Below are 21,736 nucleotides of genomic sequence, written 5' to 3' on the forward strand. Positions count from 1 at the left end.
TAGATTAGAAAATGATGAAAATTAAGAGAATCAGTGGCTGGGAGTAGACTTTTATTTAACAGCCTCTGATGGAGTATTCACACGAGGTTAAGTTTGCAAGAAAGACAACAAGTGAAATTTCTGTGTACATAAAATGGAATGAATTCCACGTGTTGATTGTGTTAGTTATTCAGTGTGAATTCATCATGGATTTTATGGATTATTCATGGCAAAAGAAACATGATGGTAAGAAAATTATTTATTTCATCTTTATGCACGAGTTTTATTTCTGCATGTAGCATGAAATCTATACCATTATGTACGTAATTTTATTGAGAACTGCTGTGCCAAATTTTAGCTTAATAAAAGGAACATAAATAAGAAAATAACATATATTGCAAGTAGCTCCATCTGAAAAAGTATGCAAGCCAAGTACTCTCAGCAAGACTAAGAGATACAGGCACTGGTAAGGCTAACACTGCTCTAGGTGATCTCTCTGCACATATGCAGTTGGGGAATGCCTAGCTATTTGGCTCAGGGGTTAACGAGTTAAATGAAAATGGTGCCAGCAGCAAATCTGAAAATCTTGTTTTTGCTAAGGGATATCAGAGATGGTTCAACACTCAGCACTTAAAAAGTGGTCTTATCTTGAATTCTTGGAAATTCTTTTTGCCAGTCGAGTGTCGTTCCCTCCAAGAGACTCTTGTTTTAAGAATTAATGTTTTTTTTTAACTTAAGCTGGATGCAAGCTCTGAAGTAATTTTATGAATTCATCTAGTCACAATTTCCAATGAATTGCTGTGAAATCATCATCATGTTCATGCTTTTTCTGGAAGAGTTATGCATCGCTATGATGATAGGCTTGGTGGGCAAGGGTGTATGGGTGGGATTTGAGAAAAGCAGTGATCTATTTATGTCTGCAAAATTTTACCACTCTTTTATTGATCATCCCTTTTTACTGGGCGTCAGATCATATTTTCATCTTAATACTTCCATTGTGTTGGTCAAACGCAATTACTTATCATTCTGGTTTGGTTCACATAGTGTAGTGTTCAGTCTGGTTTGGTTCACATAGTGTAGTATTCATTCTGGTTTGGTTCACATAGTGTAGTATTCATTCTGGTTTGGTTCACATAGTGTAGCATTCATTCTGGTTTGGTTCACATAGTGTAGTATTCATTCTGGTTTGGTTCACATAGTGTAGTATTCATTCTGGTTTGGTACACATAGTGTAGTATTCATTCTGGTCTTGTTCACATAGTGTAGTATTTATTCTGGTTTTGTTCACATAGTGTAGTATTCAAACAAACATCAGATATGTTTTGATCGTATAAAACCATTACCACACAAAATGTAAAAAAATTCACTTCAGTAATTTACTAAAATGTTATTTTGATAATATGCTACAATTGAAGATTCAATAAAATTTAAAGAACTGAAATATGTAGATTGACTAATTAATATTCAAACCTGTGTAATCTGAGTATTCATTGGGCCAAAAATTAGACCCAGATTGGGCTGTGTGCTGGAATACTGTCAGATCCTTCCCTTTATGATTGAGATAAACTCAATCCCAATAATCACGAGCCTGTATTTTGAGTTTTTTCACTCTTTCAGGTGGTATTTAGCCTAAAAAATGGCCTGTCAGATATTGACCAACTTAAATCCTGGCTGTCCAGCATCCATTCCAGAGCACCTGGGTGTCCTGTCATTGTGGTTGGCACTCACTTGGACAGGCTTTCTGAAGGTGAGTCTACTTTCATTTCAGTGGACATATTTAAATTTCAAGTGAGTTTCATTCTGAACCTTTGTAATTTGTGGTTAAATCTTGGAACTTTACCTGTAGATACAAGAAAAACTAATTTTTGGTATATCCTGTGATTGTAACCTGTTGTTACAGTGAAAATGACTTTTGCTGAAATCTAGGAACTTAATTCATAGTTACAGTAAATTGAAAGTAATGTTTAGTACAAGCTCGTAACCTGCTGACCTTTTAAGTTACAGTAAAAGTAATTTTTGGTAAAATCAGGTAACCTCCTGACCTTTAGTTACAGTGAAAGTAATTTTTGGTAAAATCTGGTAACCTCCTGACCTTTAGTTACAGTGAAAGTAATTTTTGGTAAAATCTGGTAACTTCCTGACCTTTAGTTACAGTGAAAGTAATTTTTGGTAAAATCTGGTAACTTCCTGACCTTTAGTTACAGTGAAAGTAATTTTTGGTAAAATCTGGTAACCTCCTGACTTTTATTACAAGGAAAGTAATTTTTGGTAAAATCTGGTAACCTCCTGACCTTTAGTTACAGTGAAAGTAATTTTTGGTAAAATCTGGTAACCTCCTGACCTTTAGTTACAATGAAAGTAATTTTTGGTACAATCTGTGATCTTAACCTGTAGTTAAAGAGAAAGTAATTTGGAGAGAATGTTCATACAGGTTATTCCCTCTGCTATAAAATATTGCAGATTCCTTGCGAGTAATTTCATTTTAATTTTATTTTAAATTTCTAAATCTTTTTAAAGAGGGCAAAGAAATAATTCATTTATCATGTAAATGTTAAACTTGTTTTAATTTAAGACTTTAAAACATGAAAATAAATGAGAAATATCTCAGTCATTAATTTGCTCTCAGTGCACTATTAAGTTGTGTCTCCACCTTCATTTCTGCATTCATCATTGCAGTTATCTGCTAATTTGTCTCCTCCCTCATTCCATTATTCCTCAGACACACATGTTCTATCTTCTGGCAAAACTTGTAACAGGTATTTCCTACACAGATATAATTTCTGACACTTATTTCATGAGAAATGTATTCAATGGGTTACATGTTGTTTAGGAGAAATACAGAGATTTCAAAATGTTAAGTGTATTAGTACATTAAGTGCATACCTTATTTACTTATTTATTTGGCTAGCAGACTAGTGTCCAATAATTTTGTCTTTTGAGAGTAATGGTTAAGAAAAACTGTGTAATATCTTGCAATTGTGTTGTATTCCTGGAAAAAGAGCATATATTTTTTTGAGACACTAGCAAAGCATGTTCTGTGTGTGACATATCATCGGAGGTATGATGCGTGAAACCGTGATGAAAATGAATGAATGGCTGGCTACTGGAGATAATGGCAGTATTTTCATTTCTTTTAGTGGGCACATGCATATTAATAACACTAAACAAACAATTCATCTTTTTAATCTAAAAGGGTGTGGAATAAGAGGAATCAGCCCTAATGCTAACTTTATAATTGCTGTTGCCAGTTATAATAATTATAAACAGCTCTCTAATTTCACATAATATATATACTTCATTACAAGTCCAATGCAGACAGCATGGACCCTGATCTCACAGCACATTATGTGGTGGCAGATCATGGCTTATACTTTTTGTTCTACTAATTAGTCCTACAAAACTGCAAAATATGCCAGTACATTATGCAATGTTAGATCTGGGTTTATGGAGTTTGCAGTTGGTTCCAATCTATAAGCAGGTATATACAGCATTTGAGATGAGATAAGATAACATTTATTTTTTGTCGGATTGATTTAAACAACAGTTCTAGATATGCTCTAATGAGTATTTGATTGGTATGACCCAAGAAAGACTAAAGACATTAAATCAAGCATGATTTGCAAAACAGACAACCACAGAATAGAAAAGTACATAATGTTGTCATCAGCATAGTTATTTAAAAATTCATATTTAATAAAATAAAAATTATCATTGATAAACACATTTAAGGTCCAAGGATCGATCCCTGAGGAACCATACTTTAGATTTCATTCAAGCTACTGATGACACCCTGCATATTGATTTGCTTCTTCAATTGGACATTTAGCTCAGTAAGAGATTTATTGAGTTGTCTGATATACCATTAACCTTTAGCTTCCAAATGAGAATATCGTGAGTGAAACAGTAAAAGACTTTGATAAATCCATCATAATGAACTTGAGGAACTTTCCACCAATTATGTTTGCACTCATTTTAACAAATATTCTAATCATTTATTTATTCAGTCAGTCATATGAAAGATTTCTTGTATTTACAAGCAAATGTTTTTGATGTGGTTGATATTATCTTATATGTAAGAATGCAGGGCAAAGACCAAATTTATGGGAGATATAAGAAGTATGAATGTTTGTACAATGCTTATTAGTTTTGTTCATTCTTTTAACATAATTTTGAAAGCAGTTTATTCAGAAATATGATTCACAGACTGGATGTTAAGCAGAAATATGGTTTGCAGACTGAGTGTTATTCAGAGACATGATTCACATGCCAAGTGTTTCTTGATGAAAAAAATTTAATGACAAAAAATGCCAAACATAAGAAATCGGAACAACTTTTCAGAATGATCATTGGTACTTGAATTGTTTGTTTTACACTAATTTAATAATCTTCACAGAACATCTATACCAGATCATAATTTTTCAAGGTTACAGTTACTAGTGCAAGTAGGAAATAGTTGATTTTGGATGACAACACTGAATTTATTTTAAATTCCTTGTAGAGCATAAAAATTGTTTGAAACTAATTCAGGGTCCGTGTTTAGATTGGTCAGCAACACTTGACATGCTTGTTGTATAAAGCAATGAAATGCCATTTTTGTAGGACATGTGACATTTTATTAAGTCGTGGTTTTCATATTTATGTCTTTAAGATTGTAATTCTTTGTAGGTGAAAGGGAAAACATTGGGGCAAGAGTACTTGAGAAATTGAGAGAGGTTATAGATAAACCAGGTAGGATACTGATCGTGTTCTCATACTGTATTCTTCTTCTGATATTGTTCCACTCTGCAGTCATACATGCAGGACCACAATGTGCCACATATACAAAAATGCCCCCATTTTGACAAAAAAAAGCAATTTTTCTTACAAATCTTGTTGCTAAAAAAGAGATCTTTTTTGACTACACAGTATATGCCTGTAACCTGTATGGACAGTTGACAGTCATGCTTCATGCCCATGGAAAACTAATCATATTGGGGCAGTTTATTCAGCTGATTGCAATAGAGGTGATTAAAAGGTAAGCCAGTAACAGATAAACAACCACCATTGCACAGATTACATAAGTTGGAAAAACTGGAGTGATGTTGTGTTGAGCACTGCTGTGTGACAGTCCATTTGGCAAATTTGCATTATGTTGTGCACTGCTGTGTGAGAGTCATGTGGCTAATTTGTGTTGTGTTGTGTACTGCTGTGTGAAAGTCAATTTGGCTAATTTGCATTGTGTTCAGGGGCCCCAAGTGGCCAAGTGGTCTAAAGCACTCTTCGTTATGGATCTCTGCCATTTCACCTCTGTTCTGCGTGGGTTCGAGTCTCGGATTCAGCTAATGTGGGTATGTGAGAAAGCTTGCCAGTGGCTTCTCATGGGTCGGTGGTTCTTTCTGGGGGGTTTCCTGGGTTCTTCCTCCACCATTAATACTGGCCGCCATGTGTAGCCTATCATGTGCTGAAAAATGGTGTTAAACCCTACAACAACAACAAAAAAAGCATTGTGTTGAGCATTGCTTTGTAAGGGTCCATTTGACTGATCTATGTTAAGCACAGCAGCATGAGAGTCCATTTGACTGATCTGTGTTGAGCATAGCAGCATGAGAGTCCATTTGGCTAATTTGTGTTGTGTTGAGCACTTCTGTGTGAGATCCCATTTGGCTAATTTGTGTTGTGTTGAGAACTTCTGTGTGAGATCCCATTTGGCTAATTTGTGTTGGGTTGAGCACTTCTGTGTGAGATCCCATTTGGCCAATTTGTGTTATGTTGAGCACTGATATATGGTAGTCCATTTTGGCTAATTTGTGTTCCATTGAGCACTGCTGTGTGAGAGCATCTTTACATAATGCTTAGGAAGTAGGGATTGCTTTTTTGTATGCCAAAGTTCTTGTGTCATGTTGTCACTGTCTGTTACCAATTTATTTCAGCACAAGTACCAATACATTGACCAAACTTTGTGGATCACTTGCACTTGGCATAAGGAAGAATGCTGTCATTTTGTTTTAGGTTATAAAGTCAAAAGTCTAGGTCAGTGTGACAGAAAAAAAAACAATGATTTCTGCACAAGACTTCATTTCTCCTCTGTCAGCAGTTAACCAATCTTTGTGATTGGCTTGCATATAGTGTAGATAAGAACCTTATCAATTTCTAGATCAAAAGTCAAATATTTTCTTCACAATAACCTGAGTTGTCTAACAACTACATTTACCATACTTTATGGATAGTTTGCATTGGGGTAAGGAAGAATCCTGTTGATTTTTGGATCAAAGGTGAAAGTCACTGACTGAAAGAAGAAAAATTATGTTTGCACAACAACTTGAGTTCTCTACCATGTACAGTTACCATATTTTGTGGATAGCTTACAGTTTGGCTCAAGAAGAACCCATTTGATTTCAGGTCAGAAGGTCAAGACTTTCTTCTCTTTCTGTTTGAATTAACTGTGCCTGTGGCCTGGTGGATAGAGCATTCACCTTGGATGCACGAAGTCATGGGTTCGAACCCTAGTTGAGTCATTACACAAAATTTATTAAAATGGTACTAACAGCTGCCTCGCTAGGTGCTCAGCGTTAGGAGGTTAGTGTTAGGACTAGCTGCCCTGGTGTCAGGATAACGTGACTGGGTGGGACATGATGCTACATGTCTGTGGGGTGTGATGCCCCAGTGCTAGATATTGCTTTAAACTGCCACACTGCAGACATCATAACAATATGACTGAAAATAATTTAAAACTATGTTAAAAATCCAAATCCCACAGTCACACACACACACACACACACACACTTTGTTTTAACAGAGAGGATATACAGTGTCTGCTATTAATGGCTACATGGCAACTCTCTCCAACATGCACAAGTTCTCAAAAGGTCCAGGCATTGGTTCAGACCCTCATGTTCCTGATCTTATCAGATACTTTGTGTTACAAAAACTAGTTTCTTGGTCACTGATGCCAAATTGGAATCACTCGTACATGTTGTGGTGTTTGTCCAAACCCTGCCTCAAACCATTGGGTGAGGCTCCTTTTGAAAAATGTTACCCATAAATTAGTTTTCCTGCTATCCTAAACATGTGCAAGAAGAAGGGGTGAGCATTACACCTTGTTTATTGAAAAGATTTGTTTATGGTTCAGTGGTTGTTATGAGTCTTTTATCTCCTTTGTCAGCCTGGTTTTTGGCAGAAAAGTAGCTGCATTTGGTAGCTCCATTCTTTATAAGAAATATGCAGTCTCAGTTGCATCTGCACTGGGGATGATCAAGATAGACTTCTGTGCCAAGCTAGGGCCTAATGCAGGGGTCGGCAACCTACGATACATGTTTGTGTGGCATGAGAAGGGCACCCAAAAATCTCGATTTTAACAGTGTTACTCTCTTACTGGTGGCATGAGCTCATTCATTTTGTAATTAAACTGGAAAAAAGTGGTACCCATGTAAATAGGTTGCTAACCCCTGGCCTAATGCTTCTATTTGGCTACTTTTGAATGGAGAAGAAAGGGTAGGAAGCATCATTTCCTACCTATTAGAATGCCATTGATATTTCAGCATCCACCATTTTGATTTGGATTGTCCTTATCATAATGCAAACTTTTCAGTCCTTTTTGCAGAGAGGAACCTTTCTTTCATGAAAATTAAGGCCCATGTATTTCAAGCTATTGTTGTCGTTTGGGGGATGTTATGAGAGTCATAATACTTTCTCCTTCTGCCTTTGGTCTTTGGCACATAGGAGGGAAAATGTTTTTTGTGTTGATCAAATAGTATACAGCCCAAAAAGTGGCCCAAGCTGATGCCAGCTTACTGTAGTGGAGACTCCTACTATAAGAGTGAGTATATCTATTTTAAACAATTGTTTTGACATAAACTTCCAGTGGCACTGGCAATTTCAGCAGCCTAATAGTGATAGGTCATATTTAATGATATTAAAATGCATGATATTTTTGTAATGGTGGTGGTGGGTAAACTTTTATTTAATAATGTAATACTGCCTGCACTGTTGGCAAATTCCCTATTAACCCCCCCACACACACACACAGAAGTTGTCTGGATCCAAATATAAAGAGGACTACTAGTGATACTGCACAAGACCATGGCATCTAATGGGAGATGGGATTTTGTAATTTTATAAGAGGGTCACTGTAAATTCCATCCCAGAAAAGGTAAGCAGTGCAGTATGACAGTCTTACATCATCAAAAATTAGTTGTATTGCCTCCCCACCAATGTATTATATAGATATACAGTGTGACCCAGCTATAAAATGGTAGTTGGGAGCCATTATAACCTGGCCGTGTTATAGACCTAACTGTGTTTTAAGCAACCAGGTCAGGTAGCTGAAGAAAATGATGCATGTACCCTACCAAATTTTTTTGTGTGGAGGGGGTTAGGTAATAAATGCGGGCACAAAAATACATGCTTCGTTGGCACAGTTACCTTCTTAAATCGATGAGTTCGAGATGATCATGGCATGGCTCCTAAACTATTTTATGTATTTTTCTTGTTCATGGCAAAATAGTTTTTTACTATTAAAAGTACAAAAAAATGACATGTAAAACATTTATTCAGTGATTGGGCAGGGCTCCACCAATGTCTGAACATCAGCACTCAAATTAAATATGTTTCCCAAGAGCAAATAAATATATTACTTTTGCAGACTAAATGTCACGAAACCAAAATGAAAATGTTAAAAACGCTCTATTAATAATATTTATTTTTTTAAATTGTATAGGACATGTCTTTCTTTTCAAATTGCGAATGAACAGTCTGTATTAAACATAATAAAACCAAATCACTTACAACACTATCACAGAACTATTAAAAAATCCCATCGCTGCCACCAGATATTTTTTCTTGTTACAACCCAGGGGTCTTTACTTCACTGAGCGGTGTCAGACCCTGGCGCTGTTCCTGCTAGAAGTCATAAGTTTACCCCAAATTTCCAAAGACATCCATGTAACTTCAGTTGTAAATTAGAAAGCCTGACATGTCCATTCTAATTATAAATTTTACTCTAATCAATACAAGACCACAGATCTCACATGGGGAACTATATTAGCTGCGCCACCTTAGACCATTCAGTCAGCGGTTTCCAGGCACATTTTGCCAGTACAAATGCATCACATTTGCCACCATGGCAACATAAACAGCATCTGATAAGTCCCTTCTTGTTGATTCCATTGTGTAATTTACAGCTTTCCTACTATAAATACTGCCACAGCAGTCACATTACCAGTGTACACTACTAGATTTTAAAAGGGACTTATTCCAGGGATACTCATTTGGTTTTGACCTGAATTCACTACTAGTGAACCATGGCATCATGGAAACTCACTAACACTTCACTCCATGATATTTGCTCCTAGTAAATGGCTAATTATTTTGGGCTAAGGAACATTTCCATTGCACCAAACTTAAATAATCAGACAAGTAATCACAAAGAATTCCTTAAAATGGGGCGCTATAACCAAATGTGCATACTCCAGATTTATTACAATATATATATATATATATATATATATATATATATACATAAGTACAATACATACATAGAAGCCTACTTGGCATGAAAGTAAAATTTGCTTGTAATAACTGAAGAAAGTTGAGACAAATTGTACCATGGAATCCTTGTTTATTGCATATAGTGTTTAACAGAATCCTAGTTTATTTGCTTATAGTGTTCCATGGAACTCTCATTTGTTGTATATAGTGTTCCATGGAACCCTTGTTTATTGCATATAGTGTTTAATGGAATCCTTGTTTATTGCATATAGTGTTTAATGGAAACCTTGTTTATTGCATAATGAGTTTAATTGAATCTGTGTTTATTGCATATAGTGTTTCATGGAACTCCTGTTTATTGCATATAGTGTTTAATGGAATCCTTGTTTATTGCATATAGTGTTTAACGGAATCCTTGTTTATTGCATATAGTGGTTAATGGAATCCTTGTTTATAGCATATAGTGTGTAATGGAATCCTTGTTGATTGCATATAGTGTTTAATGGAATCCTTGTTTATTGCATATAGTGGTTAATGGAATCCTTGTTTATTGCATATAGTGTTTCATGGAATCCTTGTTTATTGTATATAGCATTTAATTGAACCAATGCTTTTTGCATATAGTGTTCCATGGAACTCTTATTTATTGCATATAGTGCTCCATGGAACTCTTTTTTTATACATATAGTGTTTAATGGAATCCTTGTTTATTGCATGTAGTGTTTAATGGAATCCTTGTTTATTGCATATAGTGTTTAATAGAAGCTTTGTTCATTGCATATAGCGTTCCAAAGAAACAATGTTTATTGCTCAATTTTGGGTAGAACACTGATAATTAGAATTATAAATGATTGTGTCAACTTTTAATCCCCCACCTCACTACTGCATTTTATCATCCTAACGTTCACGTAATTTTGTTTCTTAACTGTGGCAGGATGCATAAATTGATTTTCAGAAAGTATGAGTCATACTTAACATGGGATAATTGAATTAACCAAAGGTCAAAATGTCTTTTTAAGGATTTCCGTCTATAACGGGTAAAGCACTAGTAGACTGCACCTCAGAAAACCCTAGGATGGACAAACTTAGGAATCTGATTAAGAATACTGTGGATGGGTAAGTAACTGATGCATTTCTTCTCATCTACATGACAGACATTCTCATCTACATGACAGACATTCTTCTCATCTACATGACAGACATTCTCATCTACATGACAGTTAGACATTCTTCTCATCTACATGACAGTTAGACATTCTTCTCATCTACATGACAGTTAGACATTCTTCTCATCTACATGACAGTTAGACATCAGGTACAATATAATGATGGGCCTTATAATGAGGACATATTGTATCATGTACTTCATAATAAGTTGGTCTCACTGTAAGGTGGTTTACTCAATGGCTGCCATGGATTGCAATATAATGAGGTAGTACTACATTTTGTACTTCATCATAAGGTGCATTCACTGTTAGGTAGTTTACTCTGTGGTGCCATGGATACGAATGTAATGAGGGAGTACCCAGCTGTAGATTTTAGATGGTATTCCAAGAAAAACCATGGAAAATTCTAGCATGGAAAACCATGGATTATTTGAAATAGTATTCCAGGCTCCTTCCAGACTGGAAAACTATGGAAAAATATGCATGGAAAACACCAAAAATTTCTAGCATAGAGAACCCTGGAGCATTTGGACTAATATTCTAGGCTCTGTCTAGGATAGGCTGGAAAACCCTGGGATATTGGCCCGGAAAACCCTGGAGTATTTGGACTACTATTCCAGGGACCATCCAGGGTAGACCAGAAAACCATGGAAAATCCTGCATCCTCCCCTGCTTTTTTGCATGATTCAGTTACCATCCACAGAAATAGGTTACAGCAACATATACTATGAATCCAGAACAAAAAATAGGGCTGTTTACTCATTTGGAAGATGATGACTGAATGGTAAAAACACTTCATTTGTTAGTCCAACATTCGAAAATCACAAGTCATAGAAACATCTCTAAGTGTTATTCATGACCATCCTTAAAAGAGATCCTCAATTTTAGTTTTATCATCCATTTTGAAAGGGCTATGAAATATGTCAAACGTTTGGTACATATTTAGGATCTTTAAACAAATAAAGCAACTAAATTGCTCACTTGATACCTTAAGACCATTGAAATAGAATGACTGCCATCTTTAAGAATGAAAATGACCTCTGAACAATTGCTGAATTTGATATGTGAGAAGAATAAAAAGTCCCAAGGAAAAATGGAAATTAGATTAACTAGCTTGCATGCAGTTTGCTAATTTCATCAAGTTCTTTTGTCAATAACTGACAACAGTGCATTAAGAACTGCAGCTTGGGAGGCATAAGTATTAATAACTGATTGTTTCAATGATTATATGAAGCAAGATTACAAAGTCATCTCATTTGACATTAAATCGTACGTGAAAGCTCCAAAAAGAAATGCAAAAAGCTTGGTGATTTTATTCATTAGTTTTTAAGTTCTAACCTGATTGTTGCCAGGGGGTCCCAAACACTGTCAACTTGTTGGCATTTTACATCAAATGGGAGTTTCATTAGCAACAAGGTCGCCATATATGCTTTGGCCAGACTTTGTTTTCAAGCAACATATGTGATGTAGTTCACCGTCTTTGAAAATATCAATAATTCAGTAAATTTAGGATTTACTTCTCGTTGTACATATTTACACAAGAGTTCCTCCTATTTATTTGTTCAGTTTGTTTTAGAAATATTAAAACTAGACATTGCAAATATTGGACACAGACAACAGTTTTTACTGAACTTAACTATTCTAGAAATCAGAAATGGACACTAAACAGTCTCTTTGCTCGTTTACATAGGGAGCTACCATTGGTGTTGAAACGCCAATAATTTGACAGTGTTGGGACCTCTTGGGGGACAGTCAGGTTAGAAATTATAAATCAATTAATGAAATGACTAAGTTTTGTGCATTAGTTTATATCTTTGACACTTTTCATTTTAAAAATCGGCAGAGGGGTACAACAAACAGGTGGGTGGGCGAATATTCTAGGCCATACAGATGCCCCCAAACTACAGTCCTGAAAACCAACAAAATGCAACACAGTGTTGATTTAACTCACCAACATGATAACTCCATCATTTTAAATTATTTTCAGGGTTCTGGGATGAGTTAGTGCACATGTATTGGTTTTGCTTGCAATAAAATGTCCTTAATAAATGAACTAAAAAATTGTGATGGTTCAAGATTAAACATGAAGCTAAATTTCTCAAAACGTGGCTCTTGTGGTTAGTTCTGTCTTTTAATACCTCAGAATTCTCAAGAAGGAAATAACCACCATTATGGTCTCAATACCAAACTAGGCCTCTGTCATGAAAAACCACATTTCATTTTGCATGATTTTATTATTTTGTTTCCTTTGTATAAAGCAAACTTCATGAAGCTTATTTTGTATTGAATGCTGGTGGAATTGGGTAGGTTTGTCGCAAAGAAAAAAATACATATACATTTTAAAGTTTGTATTTAGTATGAAAATAATTATTTTTTTCTTCTGGCAGCAGATAATAATAATAATAATAATAATAATAAATTATAACAATAATAATAATAAATAATAATAATAATAAATAATAATATTGCACATTATTCACAATAACACTTAGAGTAATAATAACCAGGATAGGTATTATATACATGATAATAAAAAAAAATGATTCAGAAGAATGGACTTGTTTCAAATAATGATTGATTTTTTAAAAACTGATATTGTAAGGAAATGCATGATACAAGAAATAAAATCATATTTATTTACTTATCTTAAATCTTTAAATAATGGAGTTTATTATTGTTGTTGTTGTTATTACATGTATTATTATTATTATTATTATTAACTTCTGGTATGTGAGCTGTGAGTATGCACACTGAGATCTCGATGACTACATTTGTAACTTTTTCTTTCTATTGGAATGTGAACAGTTTGACAGCTTGCAGGGATGCTTACTAGCGTATGTTTATCATGAATTTCCTTAAATGCATATATTTTGACTTTTGAAAGGTTTGCTTTAACCTCGTATATTAAATGCATAAGACATTTTGAAAGTGTGCATGTATGTAGGTCACGCCATTTCATACAGTAGTACAGCATGGACCATGACTTAAGCATGGAGTGAACATAGTGCTTCGGAGGGTCCAAATAGGCTGCTTTTCACAGCCAGTGAAGACATGATCGATGATCTCTGTGCTGATGATTGCTAATATTTCTCTATCAATTGGTCTTTTGCTTTTTGTTTTGCTGGTTATTCAAGGAATAGAATCTAATCCAGGCCCTGGGATGAGCAGACTGGGGAGACCATAAAGAAGTACAACATGTTTGTATGCCAGTATTAGAGAATCTGTCACTGATACACAGAGAGATTTGGAAATATGGACTAGAAATGTTTCATATATGAACACATGGCTCAGTCGGGATCAAACAAGGCTGTCAGTGAAATAACTCAACTGGTAGCAATGCCTACTGATTCAGCGAGAGCACCATCTCTGCATTTTACCCAGTCTCAATTTTCACAGCAAGAGGAACCAGGCTCAGCATTCAGTTCTGAAAGTCTGCAAACATCAGATAACCTTATACAGATCATGAGTGATATCCGTGCTGACGTCAGTCACTTGAACAATGGATTTGATCACTTTGAACATACAATTGAACATAAAAAAAAATCAAATGAAGAATTAAAAGCGCACAACAACTTACAAGAAAAAGTGAATGACCTCACTGAATCAGTGCTAAGTCTACAAGTAAAACTATTGGATAACGAAAAGAAACTTGAGAATCAAGAAGCACAGTCATGCAGAGACAACTTAATCTTCTATGGTATTCCTGAAATCAAGAGCGAAAGGTGGAACGACACAGAAAAACGATAATATATAAAACAAACATTGGACATTGTTGAGTTGAAAATTAAGATCAAATGAGCACACCAGTTACATTTAAAACAGAGTCCAAAACCAGCAATTGTTAAGTTTCCTTGCTTCAGAGATAAAGAAACAGTTTTAAAAAGTTACAGAGAAATTAGTAAGACTGCCCAAAACAAAGCACATGTAGAAGGGAGAGAAAGAAAAGGATGAGTAACAGAAACTTGCAATGAATATTAAAATGTTTCAGAAGTAACTCAACCACATATCTGAGTATCTGAAGACTTCCCAGAAAGAGTACATCGGGCATGAAAACAGCTCTGTAGCCTTTCTTCATACAGGCACTAAGGGATGAGTGAGTTAAGGCAGCCTTCTTGAAATATGACAGACTGGTTATGTACAGGCACTAAGGGATGAGTGAGTTAAAGCAGCCTTCTTGAAATATGACAGACTGGTTATGTACAGGCACTAAGGGATGAGTGAGGTAAAGCAGCCTTCTTGAAATATGACAGACTGGTTATGTATAGAACTGAATATGTGTTTAATGATGCACAGCATTTTATAGTAAATATCAGTGATAGATTCGAGCCATTTTACACATGTGATACATAATGTGTAGACCTTTGGTGAAATTAAATTCTGTATCTGGAATATTTCAGATTTAACAAGAAAACTATCTAGTGAACTGACTAATTTAGATTGTAGTAATTTGATTAATTTTATACTTGATTTTTGCTGTCATTGAGACTTAGGCCAACAATGAAATCGACATAAGTGGTTTTGTATGTTACATAAGTGCCAGAGATAAATATCTTAATGCAAAACATTATTCAGGTGGTATTGCTGTATAAGTAAAATGATCATAACTTCAATATCAATCATCTTAAGAGTAAACAAAAAAAGTATTGTTTCATTGAAATTCTCCCCTTGTGTAGAAACTATACAGGATGGCTTATTTTTTGTTGTGGTAAATCCCATTATAATGAAATTCGTTATAACGCAATTCGTTATAATGCAATTCGTTCTAATGCAATTCTACTTATAACGCAATGGCAGCATGGTTTCCATTTTTTCATTTAAGTTGACATTTCTTTTTAGCAACCTAAATACATGCTCTCAGAAAAGCTGATTATTTGTATCTCTAGCAGATTTTTAATCCCAGCACTGCATTTAATGTTGCCTTAACATCCTAAATTTTCTAAAACATATTGTAGTGTTATATTTGTTAATGAGTACCGGTATATTTGATGTCCGATGAAACCCAGCAAACAAAACAAACAATATATGATCAAGAGGCTAGTTAAAACTGATGACATTGAAATTTCAATGCACATTTTCTATGGGGAAGTTTTTCGAAAAATTTGTTAACACAATCCCACTTATATCACGATGTTATTCTTTGGACCCCCAAGCATCATGTTATAACGGGTTTTACCTGTATATATGTGACCTAGCTGCACACTCATCAATACATGCAGAAGAAAACTTGTTTACCGTTATGGAAAATGAATCTGCACATTATAGAGTCATGTTTCCAAATCACCCGTTTATTATTAGTGGAGATTTCAATACCTATACCTCAACAGGACCTGATTTTATTATACATGATAGTAATAAGATCATCGATACGATATGTCAGTCACATTGATTTAGGGGCTAAGAGCAAATAAAGACAGAAAGGACCTAAGTCACTATGGCAAGAATTTACTGACATTTTGTCAGTTCTTTGGAATGAGGATTGGAAATCAGTGGAATTGATGACCTTTCGAGTGATTTTTGTAAAGTAACTAGAAATATTACGGTACCTATCTTTGTATCAATGTTCAATAAATTATTTGATCTTGGATACATACCAAAGTATTGGTCTACAGCTGTTATCACGCCCATTCACTAAAAGAGGAATACAAATATGATTGAAAATTATGGAGGGATTAGTCTTTTACCAGTCCTCACCAAAATATTTACCTCTATTTTAAATGAAAGAATAGATAACTAGATCAAAGAAAATGAGGAAACAAGTTTTATGCCCTTTTTGTTGATTATGAAAAAGCATTTGATTGTATTGACACAAGCTTGCTTTATCATAAATTAAGAAATGAAAATATTAGTAGTACAATGATTATGATACTAAATGCCAACTATGTAAATGTCAAAGCTTTTGTGAAAATGACAAATGGCTTGACAGAAATATTTAACTGCCCAGCTGGAGTAAAGCATGGTTGTGTTTTATCACCTATTCTATTTTCTTTATTCCATAGCAATTTCATGAAACACATTTGTGATAAGAGTAATGGTGTAAAACTAGAATTTGACAATTTATTTGCATTGTTGTACACAGATGACTTGGTTTCCTTTGCTGTAGTTGCTACTCAACTTCAAAGAATTCTAGATAAATTAAATAATTACTGAAACATCTGGAAATTTAAGATAAACCTGAAGAAAAAAAAACTAAAATTGTAGTCTTTTGAAAAAGGGGGATATTTGAGAAGATATGAAAGATGGTAATTTGGTGATTGCATGATAGGGCAGTCTTATTATAGATATGTTGCCTTTGTATTCCCTTCTAAAAATTAATGACATATTTGTCAAAAAACTTAGCAGCACAGGAGGCAAAGTTACATTATAATTTGAAGACTAGCCATAATCGATTTGATAAGCTAGTTATAAAAGCTCTATTCCAAATATTTGATACTAAAATAGCACATATCCTTAATTATGGGTTGGAAGTCTGGGCTTTCTACAAAGCAGTTGATATTGAAGCTTTTCTCTATAATGAGTTGGGTAGAATGCCAATGGAAGTAGTAAGATATATAAGAATTCTTAAGTACTGGTTCAAACTATTAAAACTGACCGATGACAGACTTCCCAAAAAGCTATATTCTCCTACAACTGGTACAGGGCGAACATTGTGACTGTTGGGTGAATAAAGTTGAGAATCTACTGTTTTTATACGTAATAGGAGAAGTTTGGGTTAATCAGGGGGTGAGCAATGAGAAACTATTTTTTTGTTATATTTAAACAACACAGTAAAGATATTTTTCAACAAGAACTAAATGCACATTTAAATTCAGTGAAAAGATTATGATTCTATAATAAGATAAGAAACGATACTTTATAGATTATTTGAACTCTTCATACAGTGTTAGCCTGCAATGCATGTTTAGAAATGGAAGCCTTCCCATATTGGCAAATTTAGGTAGGTATAAAAATATTCCCTATGTTGAAAGATTGTGCCTTTTTGTGCAGACATAGAAGATGAGTTTCACTTTGCTGTATGATAATTTGAGAAAGACCTAAGTACCTACATACCTCCACTGTAACGGAAATTACATGAAGTTTCATATTTTTCTAGATAATCAATAACAATCTTAATACCCTACATAATTTTGTTGACTATCTAGCAATCTTTAAAAGTGAGAGAATCAGCGAATTAATCTTAGAATCGTAGTTTTGTGGTTGTACCTTATTTTTAATACATGCATGTAATTTGTGCCAAAGTCCTATGTTACAAATAAAGATTATTATTATTAAAAGTTTTGCTATTTACCACATTCAGAAATGTATAAATTTGGTAATTTTAAATATAACAAAATGGAATTAATGGAAATAAAAAAATAATCTTCATTAATTTAATTGAGGGCATAGTTAACAAACTTATTTCTTGTATATTTGTTATTTTAAATTGTTTAAAAATTCATTTTTTGATAGAATTGTTTAAGATGCATTGAATACACTGTGCAGATGAGGCACTTAAACATTCGAATCTTGTCTTGGAGTAATATTGAATTCCAGCAAAATGTCTGTTTGACATTAGTCTGGAAGTCATGCCAGATATCCAACATTTGCCCAGATTTTTAAGTCCAGATTGCTCATGTGAAACACACACGTGAGAAAATCCAACTTAGAACAAATTTAACATGTGTGAAATTGAAATCAAAGTCCAAAATCTGCACATGTGAAAATTTGGTTAGTTTTTCCTTGGCTGACAAGATCTAACAAACTGCATACATGAGCTTGCAAAATCTACCATATTCCATACATTTTTAGCCAGGTTCTCATTTGAAGCTCATGAGAATTGGTGAGGTTTTTCTACATGGTAACTGTAATCAGTTGAGCAGAAGAAATAAAAATAATACTAAGTGTCACTCTTGAAAATTGACTTAAGTTCTATTCCAGAGTTTTTCATGCCGAAATATATTTTTTAAAAAGTCCAAACTGTCCGTAGTTTTTCAGGCATGTTCAGCCTTTTCCATGGACACTGTTCATATTGCTTTGTAGGATAAATTCTGCAAAGTATATCAGTTTTCCACTATTTTACAGGCTTAAATTTCTATGTTCTTCCAAGTTATTCTATCCCTTTCCAGAGTACACTATGGAAAAAGTACAGCTGGGTACTGTATTATGTACCTCATCATAAGATGGTTTCATTGCTAGGTGGTTTACTCTACCTCCCATGTGCTGTGATCCGATGAGGAAGTACTGGATTATAAACTTCATCATAAGATGGTTTCATTGTTAGGTGTTTTACTCTGCCTCCCATGTGCTGTGATCCAATGAGGGAGTACTGGATTACGTACTTAACCAAAAGGTGGTTTCATTGTTAGTTGGTTTACTCTGCATCCCATGTGCTGCTACATCCAATGAGGGAGTACTGTATTATGTACTACATCATAAGATGGTTTCATTGTTAGGTGGTTTACTCTGCCTCCCATGTGCTGTGATCCGATGAGGGAGTACTGTATTATAAACTTCATCATAAGATGGTTTCATTGCTAGGTGGTTTACTCTGCCTCCCATGTGCTGTGATCCAATGAGGGAGTACTGGATTATGTACTTTATCATAAGATAGTTTCATTGTTAGGTGGTTTACTCTACCTCCCATGTGCTGTGATCCAGTGAGGGAGTACTGTATTATGAACTTCATCATAAGATGGTTTCCTTGTTAGGTGTTTTACTCTGCCTCCCATGTGCTGTGATCCAGTGAGGGAGTACTGGATTACGTACTTAACCAAAAGGTGGTTTCATTGTTAGTTGGTTTACTCTGCATCCCATGTGCTGCTACATCCAATGAGGGAGTACTGTATTATGTACTTCATCATAAGATGGTTTCTTTGTTAGGTGGTTTACTCTGCCTCCCATGTGCTGTGATCCGATGAGGGAGTACTGTATTATAAACTTCATCATAAGATGGTTTCATTGCTAGGTGGTTTACTCTACCTTCCATGTGCTGTGATCCGATGAGGGAGTACTGGATTATGTACTTTACCATAAGATAGTTTCATTGTTAGGTGGTTTACTCTACCTCCCATGTGCTGTGATCCGATGAGGGAGTACTGTATTATGTACTTCATCATAAGATGGTTTCATTGCTAGGTGGTTTACTCTGCCTCCCATGTGCTGTGATCCGATGAGGGAGTACTGGATTATGTACTTCATCATAAGATCGTTTCATTGTTAGGTGGTTTACTCTGCCTCCCATGTGCTGTGATCCAATGAGGGAGTACTGGATTATGTACTTCATCATATGATGGTTTCATTGTTAGGTGGTTTACTCTGCCTTCCATGTGCTGTGATCCAGTGAGGGAGTACTGGATTATGTACTTCACCAAAAGGTGGTTTCACATTTGGATGGTTTATTCTGGCTGCCATTGTTAGCAATATAATGAGGGAATAATGTATTGCATACTTGATCATAAGGTGGTTACACTATAAGGTGCTTTACTCTGACTGCTATTTTATCTAACTCATAATAAGTTGATCTCTATATTAGGCTCTGTAATCTGCCTTCTATTGACTGCATTCTAATGAGAGGACTACACAGTACATTTTCATGTAGTTTGCTGGCAAGAATTAGGATTCTATTGAACTATAATGTTGACAGATTGTCTTATTGTACTTTTTTCAAAGTGGTTTCAATACCTTTTACGCAGTTGAAGAACTGACTCTGTCACTCATCATTGATGCATCTTTACTTGGATGTCATTATGAATGCAACTATAACACCAAGTTTTACACTATGTTACTTGATATAGTGTGAGAAAAGCTGAGGAACATTGTCAGCATTTATTGAAAATTATTGCATGAATATTGATGAATGAAAACTCGTATTAGAAGATTTGAATAATCCCCAGGAGATACTTGTCTAGGTCTGATTTTGTTGGGATTAGTATTTTTATGCCTTAAAGTTTTAACCCCTCCACTTAAAAATGTAATTCATAATTAGTTAGATATCTTGATAGATTCTGTATTCTTTTTTATATAATTTCATCAAAACAATACAATATTTTTACCCCAAAATAGCATGCTTATGTGGTTCTTTAGACATTTTCAAATCATTTGTAACACATAAACAGTTGAAACTTTTGTGTACTTTCATTTCAGTTACAAGATTAAGCATGTTCCTGTCATGGGTGCACTAATTCCTGCTAGCTATGTGGTTGGTATTTATAATTTGTATCCATTCCTAATTTTAGACTCTCTCTGTGTCTCTCTCTGTGTCTCTTTCTCTCTCTCTCTCCCACACACACACACACACACACACACACACACACATTGGGTTCTATGATGTACAACATCAAGCCAAACTGTTCAGAAGTAATACAAAATAACAAAAGGAAGGTTTCTTGTCATTCATTCATCAATTAATAGTAATTTGATGGCTTCACCATTTATGCTCACTTATTAAGTGTGCTGGCAGATCCGGTTCTATGCAGTGTGTTATATGTAAGCAGTAAAACAAATATCATAGACTCTAATCTGCCAGCAGGTGGACTTGTAAACATGTATTGATATACTGCCCCTAAGTGTCATATTGAATCACTCTTTGTAAACTCTGCAATTGATTCACTCCCTGTTAGTGTCATCTTCAAGAAATATCACTCTTTGTAAACTCTAATAGGCTCACTGCTCCTTAGTCAATGTTATTGTAAAGCAATATCACTGTTGTGAACTCTGTATAGACTCACTAGTGCTCCTTAGTCAATGTTATCACTTTTTGTGATTTCTATAATTGACTCACAGCTCCTTACTCAGTTTCATTGTGAAGCATTATCACTTTTTGTGAAATATGTATTGACTCACTGCTCCTTAGTCAATGTTATCACTTTTTGTGAACTCTGTAATTGACCCGCTGCTCCTTAAGTCAATGTCATTGTGAAGCAATATACCTTTTTATGAACTCTGTAATTGACACTCTGCCCCTTATTGTCATTGTGTAGCATTATTACTCTTTGTGAACTCTAATTGATATACTGCCCCAGAGTGTCATCTTGAGGCAGTAGTACTCATTCTGAACTCAGTAACTGACTCACTGCCACATAGTGTTATCTTGAACCATTTTCAATCTTTGTGAACTCTGCAATTGACTCAGTGCTCCTTAGTGTCATCTT

At 34.8% G+C, this 21,736-nt stretch overlaps 1 protein-coding gene across 6 annotated transcripts in view; it reads left to right on the forward strand.

The window, feature by feature from the left end:
• Positions 1 to 21,736, forward strand: part of LOC149804074 (leucine-rich repeat serine/threonine-protein kinase 2-like) — a 327,016-nt gene that overhangs the window by 206,128 nt on the left and 99,152 nt on the right. For all 6 annotated transcript variants that reach the window (XM_089953980.1, XM_089953981.1, XM_089953986.1 and 3 more), the window contains 4 exons: positions 1,597 to 1,726; positions 4,645 to 4,707; positions 10,464 to 10,560; positions 20,730 to 20,784. In XM_089953980.1, coding sequence (XP_089810106.1) covers positions 1,597 to 1,726; positions 4,645 to 4,707; positions 10,464 to 10,560; positions 20,730 to 20,784 — 345 coding nt within the window. The remainder of the gene's footprint in view (positions 1 to 1,596; positions 1,727 to 4,644; positions 4,708 to 10,463; positions 10,561 to 20,729; positions 20,785 to 21,736) is intronic.

This window comes from Sinohyriopsis cumingii, chromosome 3 (genome assembly GCF_028554795.1).
Source record: "Sinohyriopsis cumingii isolate HCF-2022 chromosome 3, ASM2855479v2, whole genome shotgun sequence".
In the NCBI taxonomy this organism is placed as follows: domain Eukaryota; kingdom Metazoa; phylum Mollusca; class Bivalvia; order Unionida; family Unionidae; genus Sinohyriopsis; species Sinohyriopsis cumingii.